The 20,891-nt window shown below is 46.1% G+C and overlaps 1 protein-coding gene across 1 annotated transcript in view; it reads right to left on the bottom strand.

The window, feature by feature from the left end:
- The window catches only part of ARID1A (AT-rich interaction domain 1A), a 60,597-nt gene that overhangs the window by 8,390 nt on the left and 31,316 nt on the right, over window positions 1-20,891 (bottom strand). The window contains exons 5-12 of the mRNA XM_054223523.1: window positions 10,714-10,954; window positions 10,251-10,340; window positions 9,358-9,525; window positions 8,417-8,732; window positions 6,971-7,116; window positions 6,775-6,884; window positions 4,222-4,431; window positions 3,458-3,665 (exon numbers count right to left, since the gene is read on the bottom strand). Of these exons, the coding sequence (XP_054079498.1) occupies window positions 3,458-3,665; window positions 4,222-4,431; window positions 6,775-6,884; window positions 6,971-7,116; window positions 8,417-8,732; window positions 9,358-9,525; window positions 10,251-10,340; window positions 10,714-10,954 (1,489 nt within the window). The remainder of the gene's footprint in view (window positions 1-3,457; window positions 3,666-4,221; window positions 4,432-6,774; window positions 6,885-6,970; window positions 7,117-8,416; window positions 8,733-9,357; window positions 9,526-10,250; window positions 10,341-10,713; window positions 10,955-20,891) is intronic.

Here is a 20,891-nt window from a genome sequence, read left to right as displayed (position 1 = left end):
ACTGACTCATCACATTCACTTTCTACCCAGAAAGAAGGTGGGTTTAAGCCCTCTCCTGGAAGTCTCAGAGTCTTTCTAGTGATGGAAACTCCAGGACGTCAGCTGAAGTCACCAAGTAGCTCTGAACAAGGCTCCTCTGTCTGCTCTGCCCTTCGAGAGGGGTTAATTCATGCAGGTTAATTCAAGCACCACTCCCAAGGATTCCTGGAACAGGGAATGCCGGAGAGGCCGGATCTTTCACTGAATGACAAAACCCGTCCAGCAAGTTCCCTGGCTCTGTATGGGTTGCTTTACGCTACAGTAAGCTTTCATCAAAAATCCCAGGCCGTCATGTGTAATCCAGCTGTGCCGTCAGCTCTAGGAGCTCTCCTCTGCCCAGGGATCGCTGTGACACTGTCAGCTCTCAGGTTCATATGCTCCTCGCAGCTGGCAAGAGCTGAACTCTTAATTAATGTTTCCATTAGTTACCATCCCCAGCACCCGATATCCCTCAGCTTCAGCCCTGCTGGTTGATGAGTCATTTCAGCTATTCATTAAAATCCTCCGAGGTCACGTCCAGGGCATGTTTGTTTACACCCCACCTTCCTGGCACCCTGTCCTCTTCTCCGCGACTCCCTCCCAACCCGGGGAGGTCTCAGGAGAAGTAAGGGCAGAGACAAGCTCAGCGGGGAGTTTCATTCATTGGCCCTCCCCGCCGTTCTGCTTCCCTCGTCAGCAGCGGTTCAGCTCCACTCACTTCCCCCAGGAATTCACTGCTCGTCTCCGTTTGTAATGCTGGCATCGGCAGGAAGAGGCCTCGAGACATTCCCTGCGTCGCTGCCATTTGGTGTTTGTCCCCACCCCCTGCCGTCACTCCCACTCACAAATTTACACACAGTTGGAGCCGGGCCAGTTCCATGCTCTGGGAATTAAAACCCAACGGCAGACTGATTACACCTCCCCAGGGACACGCTGGAGTTTGCGAGCAGGAACCCAACGTGGTTTGCAGGAAACATGCAGGCGAGTGCCCACGAGGCAGCACCCAGGTCCACTCTACAAGGGCTTTCTGTGAACGTTTTTGAGTTCTGAGGGTTCCACTGCATGGAAAGCAGCTCCAGCACCCAGAGCTCTGCCTAGATTGTCCTGCAAGGCCTTTAGATGCTCTGCAGCCTCAAAAAGCAGTCAATGGAGAATTGTGCAGTGAAATCCTCATCATCCACAAAGTTATGCAGAAGTTCATTTGACAGAACAGGCTGAAATGAAGTGTAAGCCAACGCCAACAGGTTATAAAATCTGCAAGGAGACCAAAGCACGTGTGTCTGTGTGGGATGACGCAGCCCTTCATCCACATGACGGGACTTCAAAATGCCCCACTGTTGTCCATTTGGATTTCAAACAGGGAAGTTATTCTCCATAAAGGCGATTTGTTGGGAGACAGGCAAATGCATGCAAGTCTGGAGGACGCTGGTTCAGTGGGGCCTCAGCGACCCACCGGAACAGGAGCGCCTACTGGGACTCAATGCTCCTCTAAGGCTCTAAAGTCTGGAGCTGAGGTTGGGAAAGCCGTTTGTGTTGTGTCCTACACCCTCAGGTCCTGTCGATTCAGGAGAACAAGAGAGAAGAAGAAAAGGAAAGTGAAAGGGGAGTGTGAACATGCTGAGCGACACAGCTTAAAGGATCAGAACAACCAACCATGCTTCAGGGCTGCCTCTGCATATTCCTAGTTGCAGGAGTCTGGAGTAAGAGAAGTGGAGAGAAGAGTTTAAATAGGAAATACAGCACAGTCCTCCCACAGCAGGAATCAAACGCGTGGACTAAGTCAACAGAGCTGCACAAACGCTCAGAATTTGCGATAGCCGCCCTGCAAACTCCTACTGCTGATGTGCTGAAGCAAGAAATCGCCCGTACCACGGCCCAGAAGGCAGACTCACAACCTTCACATACCACCGTATCAGTTAAAATAAAATAAAAATTGATGCACCATCTAATCCGTTCTGACAGGCATCTAGTGCTAACAAAAAGTTTTAAATGGCTTCCTGAAAGTCTCAGCCCTCTCCAAATAAACTCCAAACGCTCTTAACGTCTTTGTTTCACTGCCCAGTATCTCAGGGGGGAGAAGAAAGAGGTTTTTGGAAAGAAAGCGGGGATAGATTTGTGGTCTATTTTAAGCGGAACTCAGACACCACTTTAGACAGAAGTTTAGTCTAATGACACAAAAGTTGCTTTATCTTGCAGAATACACCAAGGTTGAAGCTACACTGGGACAGGTTTCCTGACTAGTGAAAAGACATGATTTAGTTTTTTAAAAAAACAACAGACTGTAACTGAGAAGACAGATAAATGTAGTTGCCAACAGGATATTCGGACAAGCACACTGTCGATCAAGGGCTTTGCAGGGCTGAGACGCGACTGCAGTACAATCAAAAAAGGGTTCATTATTCCACTCCTCAGGAGCTAGACAAAGATGATGCCAGGTTTCAGAACCAAAAAGGCATTTTTTGCAAACATTACAGGAACTTCAAAGCAGACAAAGTTTTTATTTCACCTACACGAACAGGCTCCTGACCAGAAAAAGCATCTGAAGGTTTTATTTTATAAGAGAAACTGGAAAATTGAATCTTAAAGGGTTGGCAAGTTCAGCAGCAATTCAAGCAATGAACTCAATGCAAATGAGACAGAAACGATCAGACTTTCTGAAGACTAAAGAGTACAGCATGCACTGCTAGCCTGGACATTTTCTCCCATTTTTTTTTGTTTGTTTGTTTCTTGAATTGAACACTATGCTTAAATATTTGGAAACTGGAGCACCCCATCAAATCTGAAACAACCGTAGAAGTTCATTTTAAAGGGCCTGAATTCTAGAGCATGCAATTTGTAACAGGCTTATGAAGCTCTCCTGGCACAAAGCCCCAGAAAGTCCTCACCATCTTCTGCTGAAGACAGAAAGAAGCAATTCATGAGGAAGACAAGTGCACGCCCACATCAAGCGTTTGCTCCCAGAAGGTACCACCTGCATAGCCAAAACAAGTCCAACTTTTCTAGCAAGTTCCCAAAGCTAAGCAGTAACAACAAGGGCTGCTGGAAGGATGTGCAGAGATCACCTTGAAGGGATAACTCCAGACTTCTCTCTCCACCAGATTCTCATCAGGCAGCGATGTACTGGTATGCACAGAGGTGCATGTGTATTCATATGTGTATCTTTTTATGTTTTCCTTTTTCTTAAACTTAGTACAGGGGTGGGACACACAAAAACTGAACTATCCCAAGAGGCTTGACTTATTCCCAGTATCATTCACTCCCACGTTATTAAAGTATTTAATCTACACAACCGGAGAACATCTAATTAGAAACAGACACAGGGGCTTTGTAGAAGTTTGGAACCAGCCTGGCCCGCAGGACATAAGAGTCCAGCGTACAGTGCCAGAGATCCTCTGGTTCAAACAGGCATTGCGCACCTTAAACCCGTGTCTAAACTCACCTGGAGACGGAGGCTGTATCTTAGTCTGAGACTTCTTTGAATCGGCAGCTGCAAAGATATCTGGAGGGGGATCTTCGCCTCGCTCAATCTTGCACTCAAAGGCATAGAGACACTGGATGTACTGCTTCTTCAAAGAACTAGCTGCGCTGCTGGACGTGCCCACATTGAGATTTGTGGCTAACTCACGCCATTTCTTGTTTTTGTTGACCTGCACAACCAAACAAGAGGCTCTAAACTCAAAATCCCAGCTGCTTCTCCTCCAAGAAATTTTCCCGGGGAGAAATCAACACTTTCCAGCTAAAACAAAGGATGCAATAAGGGCTAAGCAGAGCAGATACAGTTGTGTTCAAAACCCAAAACTAGTATCTTCTCTTCCTCACCTGCATAAAACTTTTCAAACAGGGACAGACTGCAAATCAAATTAGCCATGAGGTCAGTTGACAGCCAGATGCAAAGATAATGACAGCGTCACCAAACTTTGCACTGGGCAACGCGGGGAGGGGCGGAAAAAGCACTTGAACTGAATCTCTCCACAGATTGTTCTCAACCAGACAACGGGAGAGCGGACATTTGGCTCACTTAAAGGATGCTGGGTTTTACAAGCATTGTTTAAAAAAATAAAAAGAAAAGAAACACAGCTAAATGGAGAAAGTCACTGCTTACATCTAGCTACAAAGCCAACTCTGAATTCTGTTGCCCATTGGCTTGTGAACCACAAGACAGTGGGCAGCCCTGAACATAGCCACCAGCCGCCGGACACTCACCTGAGTCAATCCTCCAATCTCCTTCACTGAGATGTAGAGCCGGTAAAGGTCCAAGGGTTTCCTGCCTACCGCTGGGAGATTGGTCATGCCCATGGCCTTCTCTTCAGTAAAGGCCAGGTAACGATCTACCCAGATCTTCCTCTCAGGCTCACCACCCAGCTCATAGAGTTTGGTGATCTTCTCATTGGTTGTAGTAGAGGAACTGGACTTCTAGGAGAAGGAAAGAGGTATCAGGACTGAGCAGCACAAAAGCAGCTAGTACACATCCAACATGGTTTCAAAAAAGTGGTCAGATAAGAGTTCAAAGTTCTGCTGTTATATTGAGAACGGCTTTTTATTAGACTTACACTTGTCTCAGATCAATGTCAGGCAAGTATTATTCGACAAAGTTATCAAAAAAACCAGCTGCTACTCAGGGAACTCACAGAATACATATTTTAAAAAGTGAAAGGTTTCAGGAATGCTACAGAAACCAAACAAACCTCAAGGAGAATTTGCAGAGAGCCATCTCTCTGAGACATCCTTTGTGGGCTCATCTGCTAAATATGAAAACATCTAAGTCAACTGCAAATGAGATTAGAGGCAGCGGTCTGACCAATGTGGGCGAGGGGCTCCCCACAAGGACCATTGCCCTTCCCTTGCCTATTCCCTGACAGGAGCGCAGAAATCTCCTGCTACCCAGATACAATGTAAGCTCCCATACTGGTTTGCTATCACTGGCGTGTCAGCATCCAGGAAAACTGATATGGAGAGGTATCACAGGAATCTGGAATACGAGTTCACAGCTATGAAGTACGAGTACCACACACCAGTTCCTACACATCCGATTCACCGAATTGCCTGAGTGTCTATTTAGAGGCAAAACCTGTGGTCCTGCACCTCGCCTGCCTTGACCCAAGTCTTTTGATGTAGTGGATGAGCATGTTATTTTGTCTTTTTCCACATGGATCACATACCCTTGGAGTAAAGGCAGAAATGATTTTGGCACTCCAAATGCTTTCTTAAAAATGGACTTCCAAAATAGAAGTGAACTTCAAATCTGATGATGTTTTAGACGAACCCCTAAATCCCAGACTGAGTGTTTTCCTTAGCACGAGACAATCCTTGAACTGCACAGACCAGGAGGACAGAAAAACCCTTATTTGTAGCTTCTGGCATCTCCTAGCCCAAGACCATTCAAGTCCTTCTTTGTCATAAGTAGAAAGGCAGATGCCAGAACACATGAGCAAAAATGAGAGATCTTCTGAATCCTCTGGCAGACTGCTGGTGGTACAGGTGTCAAACTTGCAGAGCGTGTATTTTCCTTCACATTGTGAAAGAGGAGACTATAGGCTCAGAAACTGCTTTTTTTGGTGGTTCTTTTGAAACCGGTAGCAGTAATGCAAAGAAAAATACTCCCTGAAGAACTTGTTTGCCTCCCTCTTCTGGCTTTAACACAGGATTAGTAAGAGGTCTGTTTGTGAAACAACTGTAACACTTTAGTGTACCACCTCCCAGCTGAGAGGTGATAACTGAGGAGCTCCAAGCCTACACCAGACACACACTCAGGTTTGTTTACACTTCTTTTGGCAGTTTCACTGTGGCAGGTGATAATTCCTAATACTAACTTGTTTTGCAAGTGAAATTGATTACTCCCAAAGGACTAGGAAATGCTCCCGTTCATTTCTGAACACTTTATAAATCCCAGAAGTAAAACTCTCAGTTGTTTGAATTTTCCTGATAAATCCTGAAGAACCTCTTAGAACCACTGGCGCAGTTCAAACACAGCCAGCGCTGGACACACGAAGCGTAATTCATGTTGAATCTCCTTACACTGAGCAATTCAACTATGTGGTCTTTACCTTTACACTTCTGATTCAAGCTACAGTCTAATTAGCTCTTCACAGGATCTGCGAGTGGGATAAAGCTGACCCAAAGGTGCATCTGTTCAGGTACCTTCTCCCCAGTCAATCAAGGCAAGACTAGCCCACAATTGAAGTGAGAACATATAAATAACGTGTGCCAGGCATAGGTTAGAAATTCTAGATAAAGGCTTGAACTCATGAGTTGTAAATAGGGGAGGGCACGTGAATTCCAACAGAGAAGTCCCTTTCCTGGCCCTCCTGAGGGCTAGTGGGTCTCTGTAGGGGATGGCAGAGTTCAGGCTCCTCAAGAGTCCTGTACTGCTATTAACATATGTGGGTATTTGGTGGTTTATTGCAAATATAGCCAGAGCCTACTCTAAAACACACATACATACGTTTGGAAATGCTTACTTCTTTAATTATGCTCCAAAACGTAACAGACGCCACAAGAGGATATCCCACTCACTCGCTACACGGGTTAGAACCATGGTCACAAACAACAGTCAGATCACATACTACAAGAACAATCACGCAAATGAGAAGTCTGTTCAGGGTAAGGAGGACGAATCAAATTAGGTTTCTCTCAGGAACCACACTCACTACTACTAGATGGATGCACTGTTCAATCCAAGTTAAGATGCAATGGTTTAACATCCCTGAATGCTGAAGAGGACGCGAGTCATTAAAAACGAAATCCAAAACATTTTACCTTTGACTTGGATTCTGTTTTTGGCGTCCCATCTGCCTTATTGTTCATTTTAGTTGCAGGTGTTAATTTGACATCCCCAAGACCCATCATTTCAGGGCTTGCTGCCATCCCTAGGAAGTTAAAAGAACCTTTAAGACTGATTTTCAATCCAGTACAACGAAATCAATGCCATGGCTAACAGTCCGCACTGACTTACCTGCAGAGTTGTTCGCCATATTCCCCCCCATCGGGTAGGGTGGGCCCTGGGGGTTTATCATGCCAGCCATACTGTTAATTCCCTGTCCATAAGGAGGTCCAGTGCCCATCATTCCCCCTTGGTTCATGTTGGGATAACCAGGAGGCCTAGAGAAGTCAAGGAAGAAACAGACATTTACCCCAAATACTAAGCATTAAGATCTTGTTTTCTAATGGAGCAGGTTTGCTAAAAGAAACCTCCCACAAAGGAGCGGAGAAGTGACTTTCTCCAGCTCACTTTTCCAGCAAAAGACCGAAGATCAGGTGCTCTTTTAAAGCTTAGCTACCCTTGAGCCCAAGGCTCATTCTCAAAAGCAAAGGGGATGCAAACCATTTTGAAAGAGGGACTTCAGTTCTGAACGTTTTCACCCTTAATCTTGTTCTACCACATCCCCAAACTGAACTTCATTTCAGTTGTTAAGCCACCTTTATAGGGCAGAACAGATCTGCAAATACTGCAGCCTTGTGCGTTTAAGTGAGAATATATTATTTGTATAGATGGACAGTGTAGTTCTCCAGCCACATTTAATGATTTTTCTTTATTTCTTTCTGTTTTGTTACCCATACAAGCTACACTATTTTACGTGTCTCAGAAAACCTCATACACAACTCTCGTTCAGACTTGTTACTCAAAGGGACAGGCTTTGATGCCTTTATTTGGCATTGGGGAACTTGACCTCCTGGCAGCCATAGGTAACACCAGGCAGTGAACTGCAGAAGCAGCCGTTAAGTCAGGATAAAGACCACAATGCCCAGTCAGACAACAAATATATCTAACAGCTTTACTGGGAAAACCCAATTTACAAGTCCATGGCTCACAAGGCATTCTGGTAGGCCACATACACCTACTCTGAAATGGGCAGTGAAAAAAAAAAAAAAAAAAAAAAAACAACACAAAAAAACCCCACAACCACAGAAAATAGTTGCAAAGTTCAGTGCTGAATTCCAGCTCCCTTTCCCACAGCTGCTCATCAAGGCCCTAAAAGGAAGAAGTTCATTACACTGGACAAGTAATGCCTTGGTTCCATGCAGCTGGATGGCTGTCTGCTGGATTTATGGGCTTTACCACACACGCAGCGTCTTTTAAGTCACCCATGTAACAAAGACGACCAGAAAGCGAAAACAACTGAAGGGATCTCAGAGTTAAATAGATTTCACCTATGAATATTAAAAATTCCCTAAGCATGTAATTAATGATGTATTCCAACACACTGCTCGTCCATTCAAGCTTTATGCTCTTCCTTTTTTAACACTTAAGATTGATGAAAAAGTCTCCAAGAAGGGCAAACCTTCAAGGAAGCGTATGTTCAGTATGACCCCAATTTTGGGTTGTTCCACCCACAGCTCTGAAACCTAGATCTGACGTAGGGAAGGGACTTCAGAGACCAGGGAGAATCTCATTCCTTACCTGTTCTGGATGGAGTTGGCAGCAGCGTGCATGGCAGCGGCAGCCGCTTCTTGTGCTTTGCGATTCATGCCACCTGGTGGGGGGCACATCCCGGTCCCCACCTGAGGTGGCATATTCGCCATGTTAGGTCCATAAGGTCTGTTCCCCATGGTTGCATGGCTCATCCTGCCTGGAGGAAGCCCGCTGTACGGCGGCACACCAGTCTGCCCGTGCATCTGGCTTCCGGCTCCCATGGGATTCATGCTTCCTCCCATTCCTGGACTGGGGTAGTTGGCATTGGACATCGCATTGTAGTTTGGCTGCCTGGGATAACCTCCTAAGGAGATAAAAAGAGGGGAAGACAACATCGTTCAACTAGTTAGTTTATGAATCACCATAAAAAAATCTTCTATCAGCAAATATTTAAAGATCACTAACAGAGATGAGGGGGAGTGTTAACACCTCAACAAAAAGTCAAAGTACTTGGATATAAGCCACAGAAAATGTGTTTTGACATAGCCAAGTAACAACATCGATTCAAAAGCTGCCTGAAACTCTCCCAAACCTCAACCGAGCAGAACGAGGTAAATGGTCCAGGATAGGATGCAAAAAACTCACTTAACCCTTTCCAAAACATACAAGACTCAATTTTCTTTCTCTCCAAAGAGAACTGGCCAGTCTTCTCTATTACATTGCATGCACAACCTCCATCTTTTTAAGTGAGGAGGAAGGATCCTACGTTTAGACGTAGAACTAGCCCTGAAAGCAACATATTTCATCAATCTCAACACAAACAAAGCACGCTTCCTTCCAGCTCATAAGCAGTGCACTATTTTGTATTACCCACACATTAAGAGGGGACAAATAAGAACGGTTTATCAAAGACAAGATGTTACAATAGAGAGAGGCCTTTTCTATTTGCTGAGCTCAGTTGCCACCTTGAGGAGCTGACTGTGCCTCACCTTGTGGTCCGTACTGCCCACCCTGGGGTCCGTAGCTTCCCATGGAGTTCTGCTGGTATGGCCCCATTCCAGCGTGCATCTGTCCTCCAGAAGACTGACGGGGAGATAAGGCTGAGCCGGGCTGGGGTGAGCTGTACTGGGGCATCTGAGGGTTCCTCTGCATGTAACCTGTTCACCCAGGGAGAGGAGCAGACAGTTATTAGTGCAAAGGATCCAGAGGTACCACTGGACACACGTGTTCTTAGGTAACAGCAACCCCCAGGACCCACTAACAAAATCCTTTCAGCAACAGCCTAGACAGATTTTACAGTGGTTGCTATTAAGGAGCCAGTGTTATCTGCTAAGATAACAGATCCAATTTCCTGGTTTAACCAGAAAAACAAAACAAAACAAAACCAACTTCATGTCACAGGAGTAGACAGTACCACTCTGCAAATCCTACAGGTTTCTTGTTGGTTTTTGTTTGCTTGTTTGTTTTCTCAGGGTGACAACTATATACCTTTAGCCACGAGAGCTAAATTTTACATGCATTTTCCCCCACATTAACCTTATTCTCTTAGGGGGAAAAGACACACTACTGCTGCGAGCACCCCTCATTTTGTAGCTTAAGGTCACAGACCTTGGACAAGCAATATTCACAGAAAAGCATGTCAAAAGCCAGAGAAAACATCTTACATCTTACTAGCTTTGGATGGAACATTAAGAGGCAAAACAACCAGCAACAGCTGAATTTACTGCAAGATGCCTAAATGCTTGCAGCTTATAAATCTGGGGCAGCTTTTAAATGCTGTCTCAACATAGAATCCATGTCATCAGGCCAGGTAATTTTCAGTTACACATCTAGAGTTACAAAGAGATTCACACAATTAAATCTTTTAACTCATGTCACACACCTCGATCTTGCGCTATGCTTGACTGGTTCATGGAAGGATGCATGATACTGTCCGACTGGCCACTGGGCGGTCGGGGTGGCATCTGATTGCCTACACCGCAAAAAGGAAAGTGGTTAATCACAAAAACTGCACACCACAAACCCCAGGATGCCAGAGTATTAAATACCAGAATTACAAACAACTTCAGGAGAAGGGCATGTTAGCCACAGTGAAGAAAAACAAGCGCAAGATCAGACACATTAACCCAGAAAAATGACACTGCTGGTTTACCAGCCATCCCACCCCATCCTACTGCATCCTTTACAAGTTACAGACACTTTAAAACAAACAAATGAGATCGCAAGACCTCAATAACCACATCGTACTAACACTGACCAAATCCTCCCCACTGGCCGTTTTAATTCACTTTCCAGCTGCACGAGGCAGCCCCACCAGAAGATCAACACGTGCTGAGTAGCGTTACCTGGTACTGCAGCAGGTGAAAGCGGACCAGAGCGGGACTGAGCAACACTAGCTGGAGATCCAACTGGGGATGGGGAGGGTCCTCTGATGCCTGGCAGGTGAGGAGAGGTATGTGGAGAGAAAGGAGACTGAGCTGGGTTACTCTGCTCTCCTTGACTGCTGGAAATCCCTGATGTGCTTACTCCAGGACTCAGGGCTCCTTCTGTACCCATGGGTAGATCATCTATTGAACCAGACAGGTCCTGCAACACACAGAGAAACACATCAGGCAACAATAAAAAAAGACACGGGACTGTTCTCTCACATACCACTAAGAAAGAGTGCATTTCTCCCTTAGGCATACTACAAATAGAAATCAATGAACTCGGTTCACGTTATCGTCAGTAACGAAGGCTGCTGCAGACTGAGGTAACTGCTAAACGTGTCTTATCCTGCTGCCTGTCTCTGAACCCAAAAGTTCCCTAGCTGCTTTGCCGAGTGCTTGCTGATGGTCCAAATAACCGGCTCATTCTCCTACTTGCTCCTTTTAATTCAGTTTAGAGGCAAGAAATTAAACAATGCATCAACACCACACGTAAAACTGCAAATAGAAGAAACAACCCATGTGATCGTGGCTTGGAAGAGAAACATGTCTCAGCTTCTAAAAGACAGAAAACTCCTGCCTCACCATAATTAATTCATAAACCTCATATGAGCTGGGAAACTACTCACTTGAGATGGATAAAAACAAACTAAACAGAGATTTAAAGGAAAACCATAAAATACTCTTCAGGGTTCCCACTTCCCTTTCTTCAAAGATAGCAAAAATTAGCAGTTAGAATATCACCCTATAAAGTTCAGCTGTTCTTGAAGGCAAGGCTAGAAAACACCCTTCCTACCACATGTATCCACTCTGAAGAAGAAAAGCACAAAAAGCCTAAGGAAGTTGAAACCTCCGATTGCCACAAGCGGCGCCTGCAAAGTGACAGAACCAAAAATCAGCTGGCAAGTCTGAAAAATGGGGATACTCCCGAGAAGATAATGATGTGCGGATCCACCACGCACAATTATACTAGCTGTTTGATAATAAGGTGCATCAGCTATTCAGGCTTGGAGAACGTAGTCCAAGACAGAGTGAGCGGTGGCACGTTTGAACAGAAAGCTGGGAAGTTATAACTATTCCAGTGATTAGATAAAATCTCTGCCAGAGATTCAAAGGATCACAGAAGGTGAAGAAGTGGCAGACCAAAGCCTGCCAGGACTTCACCCCATCCTTTGTAGTCTTTCAAAGCAATCAACCCTGGATCAAAAGTGCTCTGGCCTGAGCCCTGAAGGTATTTCAGACTGACTCCCTCTGACCAGCATGAACAGAGCCAACCTCACATAAAACACCACGCAGGAAGGCCGAGCCAACTGATAAATAACTTGGACACCCTGGTCTCATTTACACTGACTGGGTGATGCCTTGTTTAGCAGCAGTTCGGATAACATTTTCCCAGCTCCGTGCAGTGCGGAAGGACCTCAGACACAAGATACTGCAAACTTATCGGTCTTCAGGAGCAAGCGAGAGCCCTATCGCTCTGTAACACCTGCCTGCCAGGTGATGTGTGAAAAGGCTGTGACAGCACATCCCCATCATCTAAGCTGGAGGACAGTACGGCACCACATCCTAGAAAGTGGAAAACTGGAGTTAAGGAAGAATAAAAACACGACCAGGGAGATATCCAACAACCTCATCACACTTGTTGGACAGACAGTGACATTCAGGGAGGACAAAGGGGAGAGCTGGGCATCAGCTGCGCCACGTTCAGTTGTCTGCTGCAGCAAGGCAATCTTGTCTAGTTTAACGGTGGAATTTGATCAAAACGCTTCTAACAAACGCTGGCAAATGAAAGCACCAGTCACTTGGTGGGATGACTTAGCGCATAGCATGTCCTTCCTCCCCTTCCATTACTGCTTCTGTTTGAGGGACCATTTCCTGCACAACAGTCTCAGAGGTATATTTGCTTACTGCTGAACTATTATCTTCCTGAGGGGGGGAAAAAAAAAGAAGCGCTTTGTTTTATTTCAATGAAAGCCAAAAAACTGCAGAAAAAGCCTAAAAATAGTGTCTAAGACTTCTTGCAATTTTCACTACCTTCCTATTGTAACATCAAAAGCATTAGTCCTTTATGCAGCTACTTGGACAACTTTGACAAACCCCACACTCCTACTGCGGAAACCATCTGGAGTGGGAGTAAAGAGACAGTATTTCCAACATTTTGCATTAAAAAGCATCAACCAACACAAACAATCAAGAGCAAAACACTCCTCTCCCTGAGACTCGCTGCCATCAAACTTCATCCACCAGCATGAGATACACAACTAGATTCCCCTCTAAGTCAATGAAGGGATCAGAACGTCCACAAACCAATTCAGTACAACCTAAAACTGGATGGAAATACTGGTATGTCCCTTAAATAGAATAAGATACTTTTAGTCTGAATCACCAAATGCATGCAAACACTGTTTTCACCGTGACTGAAGTTCGAAGGCCAAAACCCTTTACAGTTTTAAAATCCCCACCACCGTGAGCTTACGCGGGTATGGCATTTCAGAGCAGTTAAACCTCCAGACCAGAGGGGCAGAACCTACAGCTACTTAGATGTGAGATTTTTAGGCTCAACGGGAAAAAACACATTATAAATGTACGCCTGAGATAAAATACTGGCGTGAAAGGACAGATACAGAGCAAGCGTGCAAGGTGAAATGCGGAAGTTTCCTTCTGTTATCTGAGAGGCAGAAGAGAAGGTTTGCCTCCAGGATCTGAGGTCACTGTCTGCTACGTGGTAGGAGCAATATTCATACAAGAACCGGGCCGACTAAGAGGATATGACTTGGTAATGCCAGGCATGAAAATATCTGCAAGACATAAAACGAAGCAATGTTAAAAGCTGTTTGAAAATTAACTCCTAGGTAACTAGATAACAGTCTTTAAAGCTGATGTCTTCGGCCTTGCCTATGCATCAAAGCTTAACCTAAGTACTGCAAGTCATTTAAAAACATTCAGTTTTAATTAAGCAGGTTAATACAAGGGTTGCTTTAGACATGCGAGCGAGGGCCCCTCTGCATTGCTAGCATACCATCACAGACCTCACATATAGGAAAAGCAGGCCGCCTAGTTACATGGCTGTGGATCAGACTCCGAAGATCGTCAGCTTAAGCAAGTTAAAAGTGAATTACATGTCAACCTTTCTTGGATGTTAGGATGTGAACTGAAACAGGACCATAAAAATCAAGTAACTCATAAAGTGACTTGCACCTCTAAAGATCTGTAAGTTTTATGAATTCCAACAATAAAGTCATTTCCCAGGGAAGAAACGCTCTGCCAGCACAGCAGCAGTTTCTGAGGGTGTTATTCAGCAGGACGAAGTTTCTCAGAAGGGAAACTCCTGCAAGGGGAAGGAGGGAAGCGGGGACTGGAACGCCTAAATGCAAGCAGCTAATCAATAAGGAGCTGTTTTCCACCTATCAAGTTATTTTCTCAGGATGCCAACCATCAAAGCACAGAGTGTTGGGGTTTTTTAACTAAAGGACACCCTCCAGCTCTGATATCCCGCTTACTCAAGTGCACCACAAAGTAGGGGAAAAAGAAATCTCTCAATCGCTCCACAGACTGTTTTAAGGACGGCCGTAGCAGAGAAGCTTTTAAAAAAAGAAAACCTCATTGAAATAATGGAGACCTGCTGCCGTCAGTGGGTTCTGGATGAAGCCCAAGAGGAGAGGGCCAGGGAGGTTGTATTTGCCTCCCACGGAGCATCAGGAGGAGACCTGGAAAGACGGAGCAGCACCAGGAGAAGGGCTCTCCTCTTCCCTCCTCCCGCGAGCGCAGCCAGTCGAGCCCAGACAGGAGGTGAGGCTCGACAGCAGTAACTCTGCCAACTTGAAGGAAACGTCAGGGTCTGGAGAATTTCCTCACGTGTTTCCAATGTGTTTTTTATGCATTTTATTGCTCATCTGCCATGCAGATCAAAAACGCTGGAGGGATTCCAACTATTTCACACAGAATCTCACACTCCAGGCTGGCTGCAGCCCCAAAGCCTGAGTTTCTTCACTTGAAATACTGCCCAGTGTTATTTTGGGATGTGACCTGATAGCGGAAGCCCACGGGGACCCTGAAACGATAACTGTTCCAGCTGCGATTGGTTGCCCAGCCCTCGCCGATGCCAGCATGGGTTTGTCAGTACTGCTGACAAACAAGGACTCAGCAGCTAACACCTTCTTTTCACACCACAACAAAACCATGCCTGAAATCACACAATCTGGTACCCAAAGGAGGGGGCAGGGGAGTTCATCTATCTCAGGGAAAGGGTTGCAAGTCCTGGCATGACCAACACAAGGGAGCCGGTGAGTTTATGCTGGAAACAGCAAGGTTTCTTTTATATGAAAAAAAGGAACCACCATTTCACTATCTGATACGAGCTCATTTGTTAAACAAACATAAAGATGAAACAACAAGAAATACTTAAGATCAAGGTAACAAAACCCCAGAGGAAAAGAGATCCAAGGCTCCGCTCTGGCCCATCCCACTGATCTGGAAGAGCAGGAAGACTGACCAGAAAGCAAATTGATCTCCTCGCTGGGGACTGCAGCCTTCCTTTAGACTCCCCTGCCCAGCCCCAGCTTAAGTGCATATGAAAAGCGTGGGGGAAGAGGGAAGGCGCGCAGTCAGGCTGTAATGATCGTAGGCACTATCAGATCACTAGATAGCACTCAAGGAAATTATGAGCCAGAGACGAGCATGTGGTGGAGCTTATAAATTCTGTAAGGCCAGTTGTTTCCATAAAGATGCTTACAAGCAAGACCAGAGAACAACGGCTAAATTTATTCCCCGATTCTTTCTGAAAGGGAAAAAGTCTCTTCATTGCTTCTGACTAATTGAAATACCTACTTTCTATTACAATCTCATTTTCTCTGCAGTTTCTTTTCCACTCATTCAAGAACTATCAACACTTAAAAATCACAAGCTTGTCCTTTCCTTCCCTTTTTATTTCCACACCCAAAATACCTCAATCCTCTCTATCGCAAAAATTACACAGCTGACTGGCAAGCTTAGGATCTCCCTGCTATTTCGGGGAAATGGATAGACTCGTTCCTCCTTCTACAGTACAGGCAACGGAATCTTGCATCTTATGCTTCACAAAGCACTCTATCTCCTAACACAAAGCGGCCCGGAGACCTCACCGTGCTCCATTTACACCAGACTTAACAGATTCACATCACATCCAAGGAGACGCTTTGCAAAGCTGACGTGAGATTTCCCCAGATGTGAGGGAAGGGTCTGGGGAGGGCTCTACAGCCCTGCCACCGCCCTCCTGCCTACTGTCTGCCTCTTCCAGACCACTTCCCCAGGAGAAACCAGAAGTTGGAGCTGGGGAACACAACTTCAGCTACAGCAGAAATCCAGTTGGTACTTTTCATCTGGAGAGAGTTGTAATCTACTGCTGTCTCCAAAGTTTTTTCTTGCCGACAAATCAGAGTCAGAAGGGAGTTTTTCAGTCTCCGAGCTGGTCCAGCTCACTGGAGGCCCACTGGAAAGGGCTCATGCTCCTGCAAGCTCTGCATCACCGTCAGCTCAATTTCAACTGCCACGCTCTAAAATCCTGACAAAATCCATCAGCATGTCCCACCACAAACACGAAACCCACTGAGCACTGGCTCTTAGGGTTTAGTAGGCAGCCGCAGGCTCGCTGAACACCCTGGGTGAAAACGTGAAGACCTACCATCGCCATGAGAAGGAAAGTGAACTATTCCAAAGACAAAGCAGATTTCCAAGTCCTGTCCTATCCCCAAAAATATACAAGTTTCACCAGGGAAGGCCACCATTCGTCTCATTCTGCTCTTCTACCATTGGTTATTGTGCAGAAGCTAATGAGTGCATCTTTACAGCACCAAAAGCACCTTCTAAACGATCATCGTTCTTGGTGCGTGTATGGGCTGGACAAGAGACAGAGGGGAGGAAGAGGAAGGATGCGTGCAGGATGTCTCTCCAATAAAACCTCTTGCTGCATCTAGAACATTTCTGGAATTTAAAGTGAAGTGAAAGACCCTGTTAACCCTCTGTTCCTATGCACTCCGTACCCTGTCATACTTTTGGAGGAGTCGGGTAGAAACCAAAAATACATATTTTAAAGCTGACGGTTTACCTGTTATTGATTTTGTGTTTATACACGTGCGGGAAGCATGTTCAGCCACATTCCCAAGCTACCCAACATGACTAAAGACTAATCAAACACAAGCAAAGCCTAGCAACACAAGCTGGTGTCCCCTTGACCAAAACCAGCTTGCCTCCATGTAGGCTCTTACGTCTTATTCTCCAAGGTGTTGAAAAGTTTGCTTTTAGTTTAACAGGGAAAGAAGACTTTCTCCTGACATAAGAAGTAGGGAATGCCCAGAAGGAAGATCGCTGCCATAGTAGCACGAGCTGCACAGTACACCTGTGCTTTATGAAAGCTTTTTAAATTCATGGCCTTGCCTCTTCCTCTTATACACCACTTCAAAATGGGACAAGATCAGCAATCGGAAGGAACAAAGGGATTTAATTATTCAATGAAATCACTGGGTTTGGCCCCTCAGAGACATCCCTGGAAGCTCAGCCTCAGATCTGAGCAAGGACCACGTGTGAGCAACTAGAAACTAGCCAGTTCTCGGGTTCTGCAGCAAGCTCTGCTGGAGAAAAACCCAAGATCCTGGTTATAAAACCAAGCATGCATAAAAACATTTCAGTCCTATTACGTGCCACTTACTCACCCAAGCAGCCCTTAGGTAAAGGAAATAGGTCCTAGACTTTTACTACTTCAAGGGAAAAACACCTCCCCACTAAAACAAATATCAGGAAGGTAACGCTACCAAGGCTTCAGCCTCTGCTAGATGGAGTCCATATTCCCTTCCCTTACGAGGAGTTTAAGCTCCTCTCAGGTATCAGCGCTGACAATTACAAACCTAAGATGGGGACTAGAACATGCAAGAGAAGATTCGTGCAGTTTCCTTGCTCAAAAAAGAAGCTGAAAAGCTCATTCTTCCAGCCTGGCTTTAGACACACTGGTAGAAGCTGCTGGCTCTAGCTGCACTGCAGGAAAAAGAGCATTTGGAAAGGAGGCTGTCAGGAGGAGGGGCTCAGTGTCACACAAGAAATCTTACTCTGATTGCAAAAATAAGCTGCTCTAATCCACCTCAGTAAATCTAGGTGAGTCTGGTCGTTTGGCAGAAAGCAGGTACAAAATAAAAAAGGGAGGACGACAGACGGAAGTGCTGCTGGCTTTACTACATTCCTGCAACGGGAGACCTTGCAAAACAGCCAGCTCTGCTACCGCAGCAGCCATTGATTTTTCAGAGGTCGATACTCCACTCCCACAGATCTACTCGGCAGGAGCTTTAATCACATCTACTGCTCCCACCCTGTGCCACCCCTCCTTCTCTCCCCCCTCCAAATAAAATTTTAAAAAAAAAAAAAAAAAAGGGCGGGGGGGGGGGGCAGACTTTCCTCCCCCCTCCAAACACTGAGCAGACTAACAAATTTCATATCCTCGGTCTTTGGAGAGGAGAGATTCAAAAGCTGTAGCTGCAGCGCCAAGTATAGAAGGAGTAACGCGATTCATCCACAGAACAAGATGTCGCTGAAGGGAAAACCCAGCGTGCGGAAGGGCAGACATTCCCACTCGGGGAGCGCTGGGTGCTGAGCTCTTCCGCAGGACCCTGGGAAACGCAGCAGCAAAACTCTCCAGAAAAGAGTTTCCATTTAACCCTTGGAAAGCCGCTCAGCTTGTAGAAAGTAGTCCAGGTTTTACCTAAACATTGTCACAACATAAAGTATTCCAACAGCAGCGGTAAACGCTGAAGTTTTGCTTGACGGAGTAGCGTCACTTTGGCTAACGCAGGAGGTGGCCTGGCCACCCAGCAGCAGCGTTGCCAAATGGAAGGATAAAATCTCCGGCTTCAACAGTGACCCTAAAACAAGTTGCAGGAAAGAAGAAGGAGCCCATGGAGGACCCCAGGACACAACGAGCAGCAACGTGGCAGCAGCATCTGAGGATGCTCTCAGCGACATTGGTTTTTTGGAGGGTTTTGGGGATGCAGGAGGAGTGAGACCCACAAATCAATCATATCAATCGAAAGGCCGGTCTGACACCAGGGAAGGAAAGTGCAAGTGAGAAAGTAGCACGGGTCTCAGATGGCAGACCACAACCCGTTTATTTAAAGAGCTTTTGGTTTTCTTCCAGAGGTTTTTAAGTATTTTACTTCAGTCTGAAGACAAACCCCAGATCATATAAAAAGCTAAATCACGTAAGAGGCAGGAAGCTACCCTCTCATTGCCAGCCGTAAGGATATTCCAATTCCCCAGCAGTGCTTCCTCTGGAAGGCACTTTCGAGTCTCCGATGTGTTCAATTTAGACTCCAAAGCATTTAGTCATCTCAGCACGTGATTATGCCACCATGCCAACCACACGAGTTAGGGTGGGCAAAGAAACGCAGCAAAGGCAGGAGTTTGAAATAATTTAAAAAATTAAGAAGGCCCCTGTTCAGGCCAATACTTTGGATTTTAAGACAACTCAGCTTTTAGTATTGTTATTAGCCTCTTTGAAACAATTAAGAGTGACAGAATCAATTTCTAAAAAAGCAGAAGGAAGGAAGATTTTTTAGGAGAGAACAAGATTTCTAAGGCATCAGGTATTTCCAAGCCTGACGGATCTGGCGGCCCTCTGGACAGAAAAAGCAGCTGAAGAGACAGCTGAAAGCTGGCAGCTCCTTCCCAAAGTCCATCATAGGAGCCCGCGATGGAGCGACGAGGGGCTATGGCAGAGACCCTGACGCTGCCAGCTGGGGCATCTCTAGAGAAACCACTCGCAGTCAAGAACCTGTCCGCAATACCACACCCGCAGGCAGGTACCGCTGATGTGGATGGGACAGAGAAACTGAAGGCACGTTTGGAAAGAATCAAGGAAATCCTCCTCTTGCCCTGGCTCAGAGCGTGCATGGGAAGAGGTAGCATAACCATGGAAACCTGGCCCGTGCCAGACACTGACGTATGCCCGGTGCTACCCCCGGGGTCAGGGTGCCAGAACAGTCAATTCCTAGAGATGTCACTTCTTGTCATTTCAGGAAATTCAACTCTTTTTTTTTTTTTTTTTTTTTAAAACAAAGGTTTCTATTTTCCTAGGTAAGACCTGATTCAAAATTATAATAAAAACCATAACACAATTCCTCCTCCAATTACCAGGATTTGTTTGAAATCACGGTGCAAAACTCGTAGCCATAAGGGTGCAGGCATAAGCCCATCTGAGCGGTGTGGCTGAGCCTTGGGCCCCCGCCGTGCCCTGCATTTGAGCCCCACGTGGAAACAGTTTTCTCCACGGCATTTATGATCGTGCACGCCTCGGAGACAAGTCCATCCAGCACGCCAAAACAGGAAAACGATTCCTGTAGACGGAAAGCTCAGGTGTGGCAGCATTTAAAACGCATGCAGCGCTGTCAGCCAAAGTTAAACACCTTAATTTATCCCGGCGACTGCTCCACGCAGCGGCTGAAGGTCACGCCAGCCCTCCCTTGCACAGCGCGGAACCTCGTGCAGGGTTAAGTTTGGATGGAAAGGGAAGAGGATGAGGCTTGTATGTCCGACATCAGACTGACAAGAGGCTTCCGCACATTTTAAAGGCTCTCCAATGAGACCAAGTCAGCAGCAAAAAGGAAGTGAAAAACTGATTTCCCTGCCCTACAACTTCTTGAAAACGTGTTTAAAAGCAGAGGGTCACCCGGCCTCAGCAGCGATGGTGCAAGGAGCGGCTCTGTATTTCCAGGCTGCGGCAGCACAGGGGATGCATGTGACAGAGCACAGACTATTGTTCAGCATCCAAGACCAGAACTGGTCATCCTACAGCAATTTCCTGATTAAACGTTGTCCCGCCTAGTCGCTCCGGCCAGAGCCCGTCCTCTCCCAAGCAAGCTGCCAGCCGTCCCTGCCGTCCCCCTCCACGCAGAGGTCTCCTCTTTCAGTCGGGTCCGTAACCGAAATCGCTCCTAAAAAAAACAAGAGGCTGGGGGTTCGGGGAATCTGTGCGAGGCGTGCGGGCAGGAAGCAGAGCCGAGCAGCTCGAGACCAGAATAGAAACAGGAAACCAGCCCGGCATCGAGCACAGCGCAGCTCCGCTCCTGCGAAGCTGCATC

This window comes from Rissa tridactyla, chromosome 18 (assembly GCF_028500815.1).
Source record: "Rissa tridactyla isolate bRisTri1 chromosome 18, bRisTri1.patW.cur.20221130, whole genome shotgun sequence".
NCBI lineage: Eukaryota > Metazoa > Chordata > Aves > Charadriiformes > Laridae > Rissa > Rissa tridactyla.
This window is presented reverse-complemented; position numbering and strand designations above follow the sequence as displayed.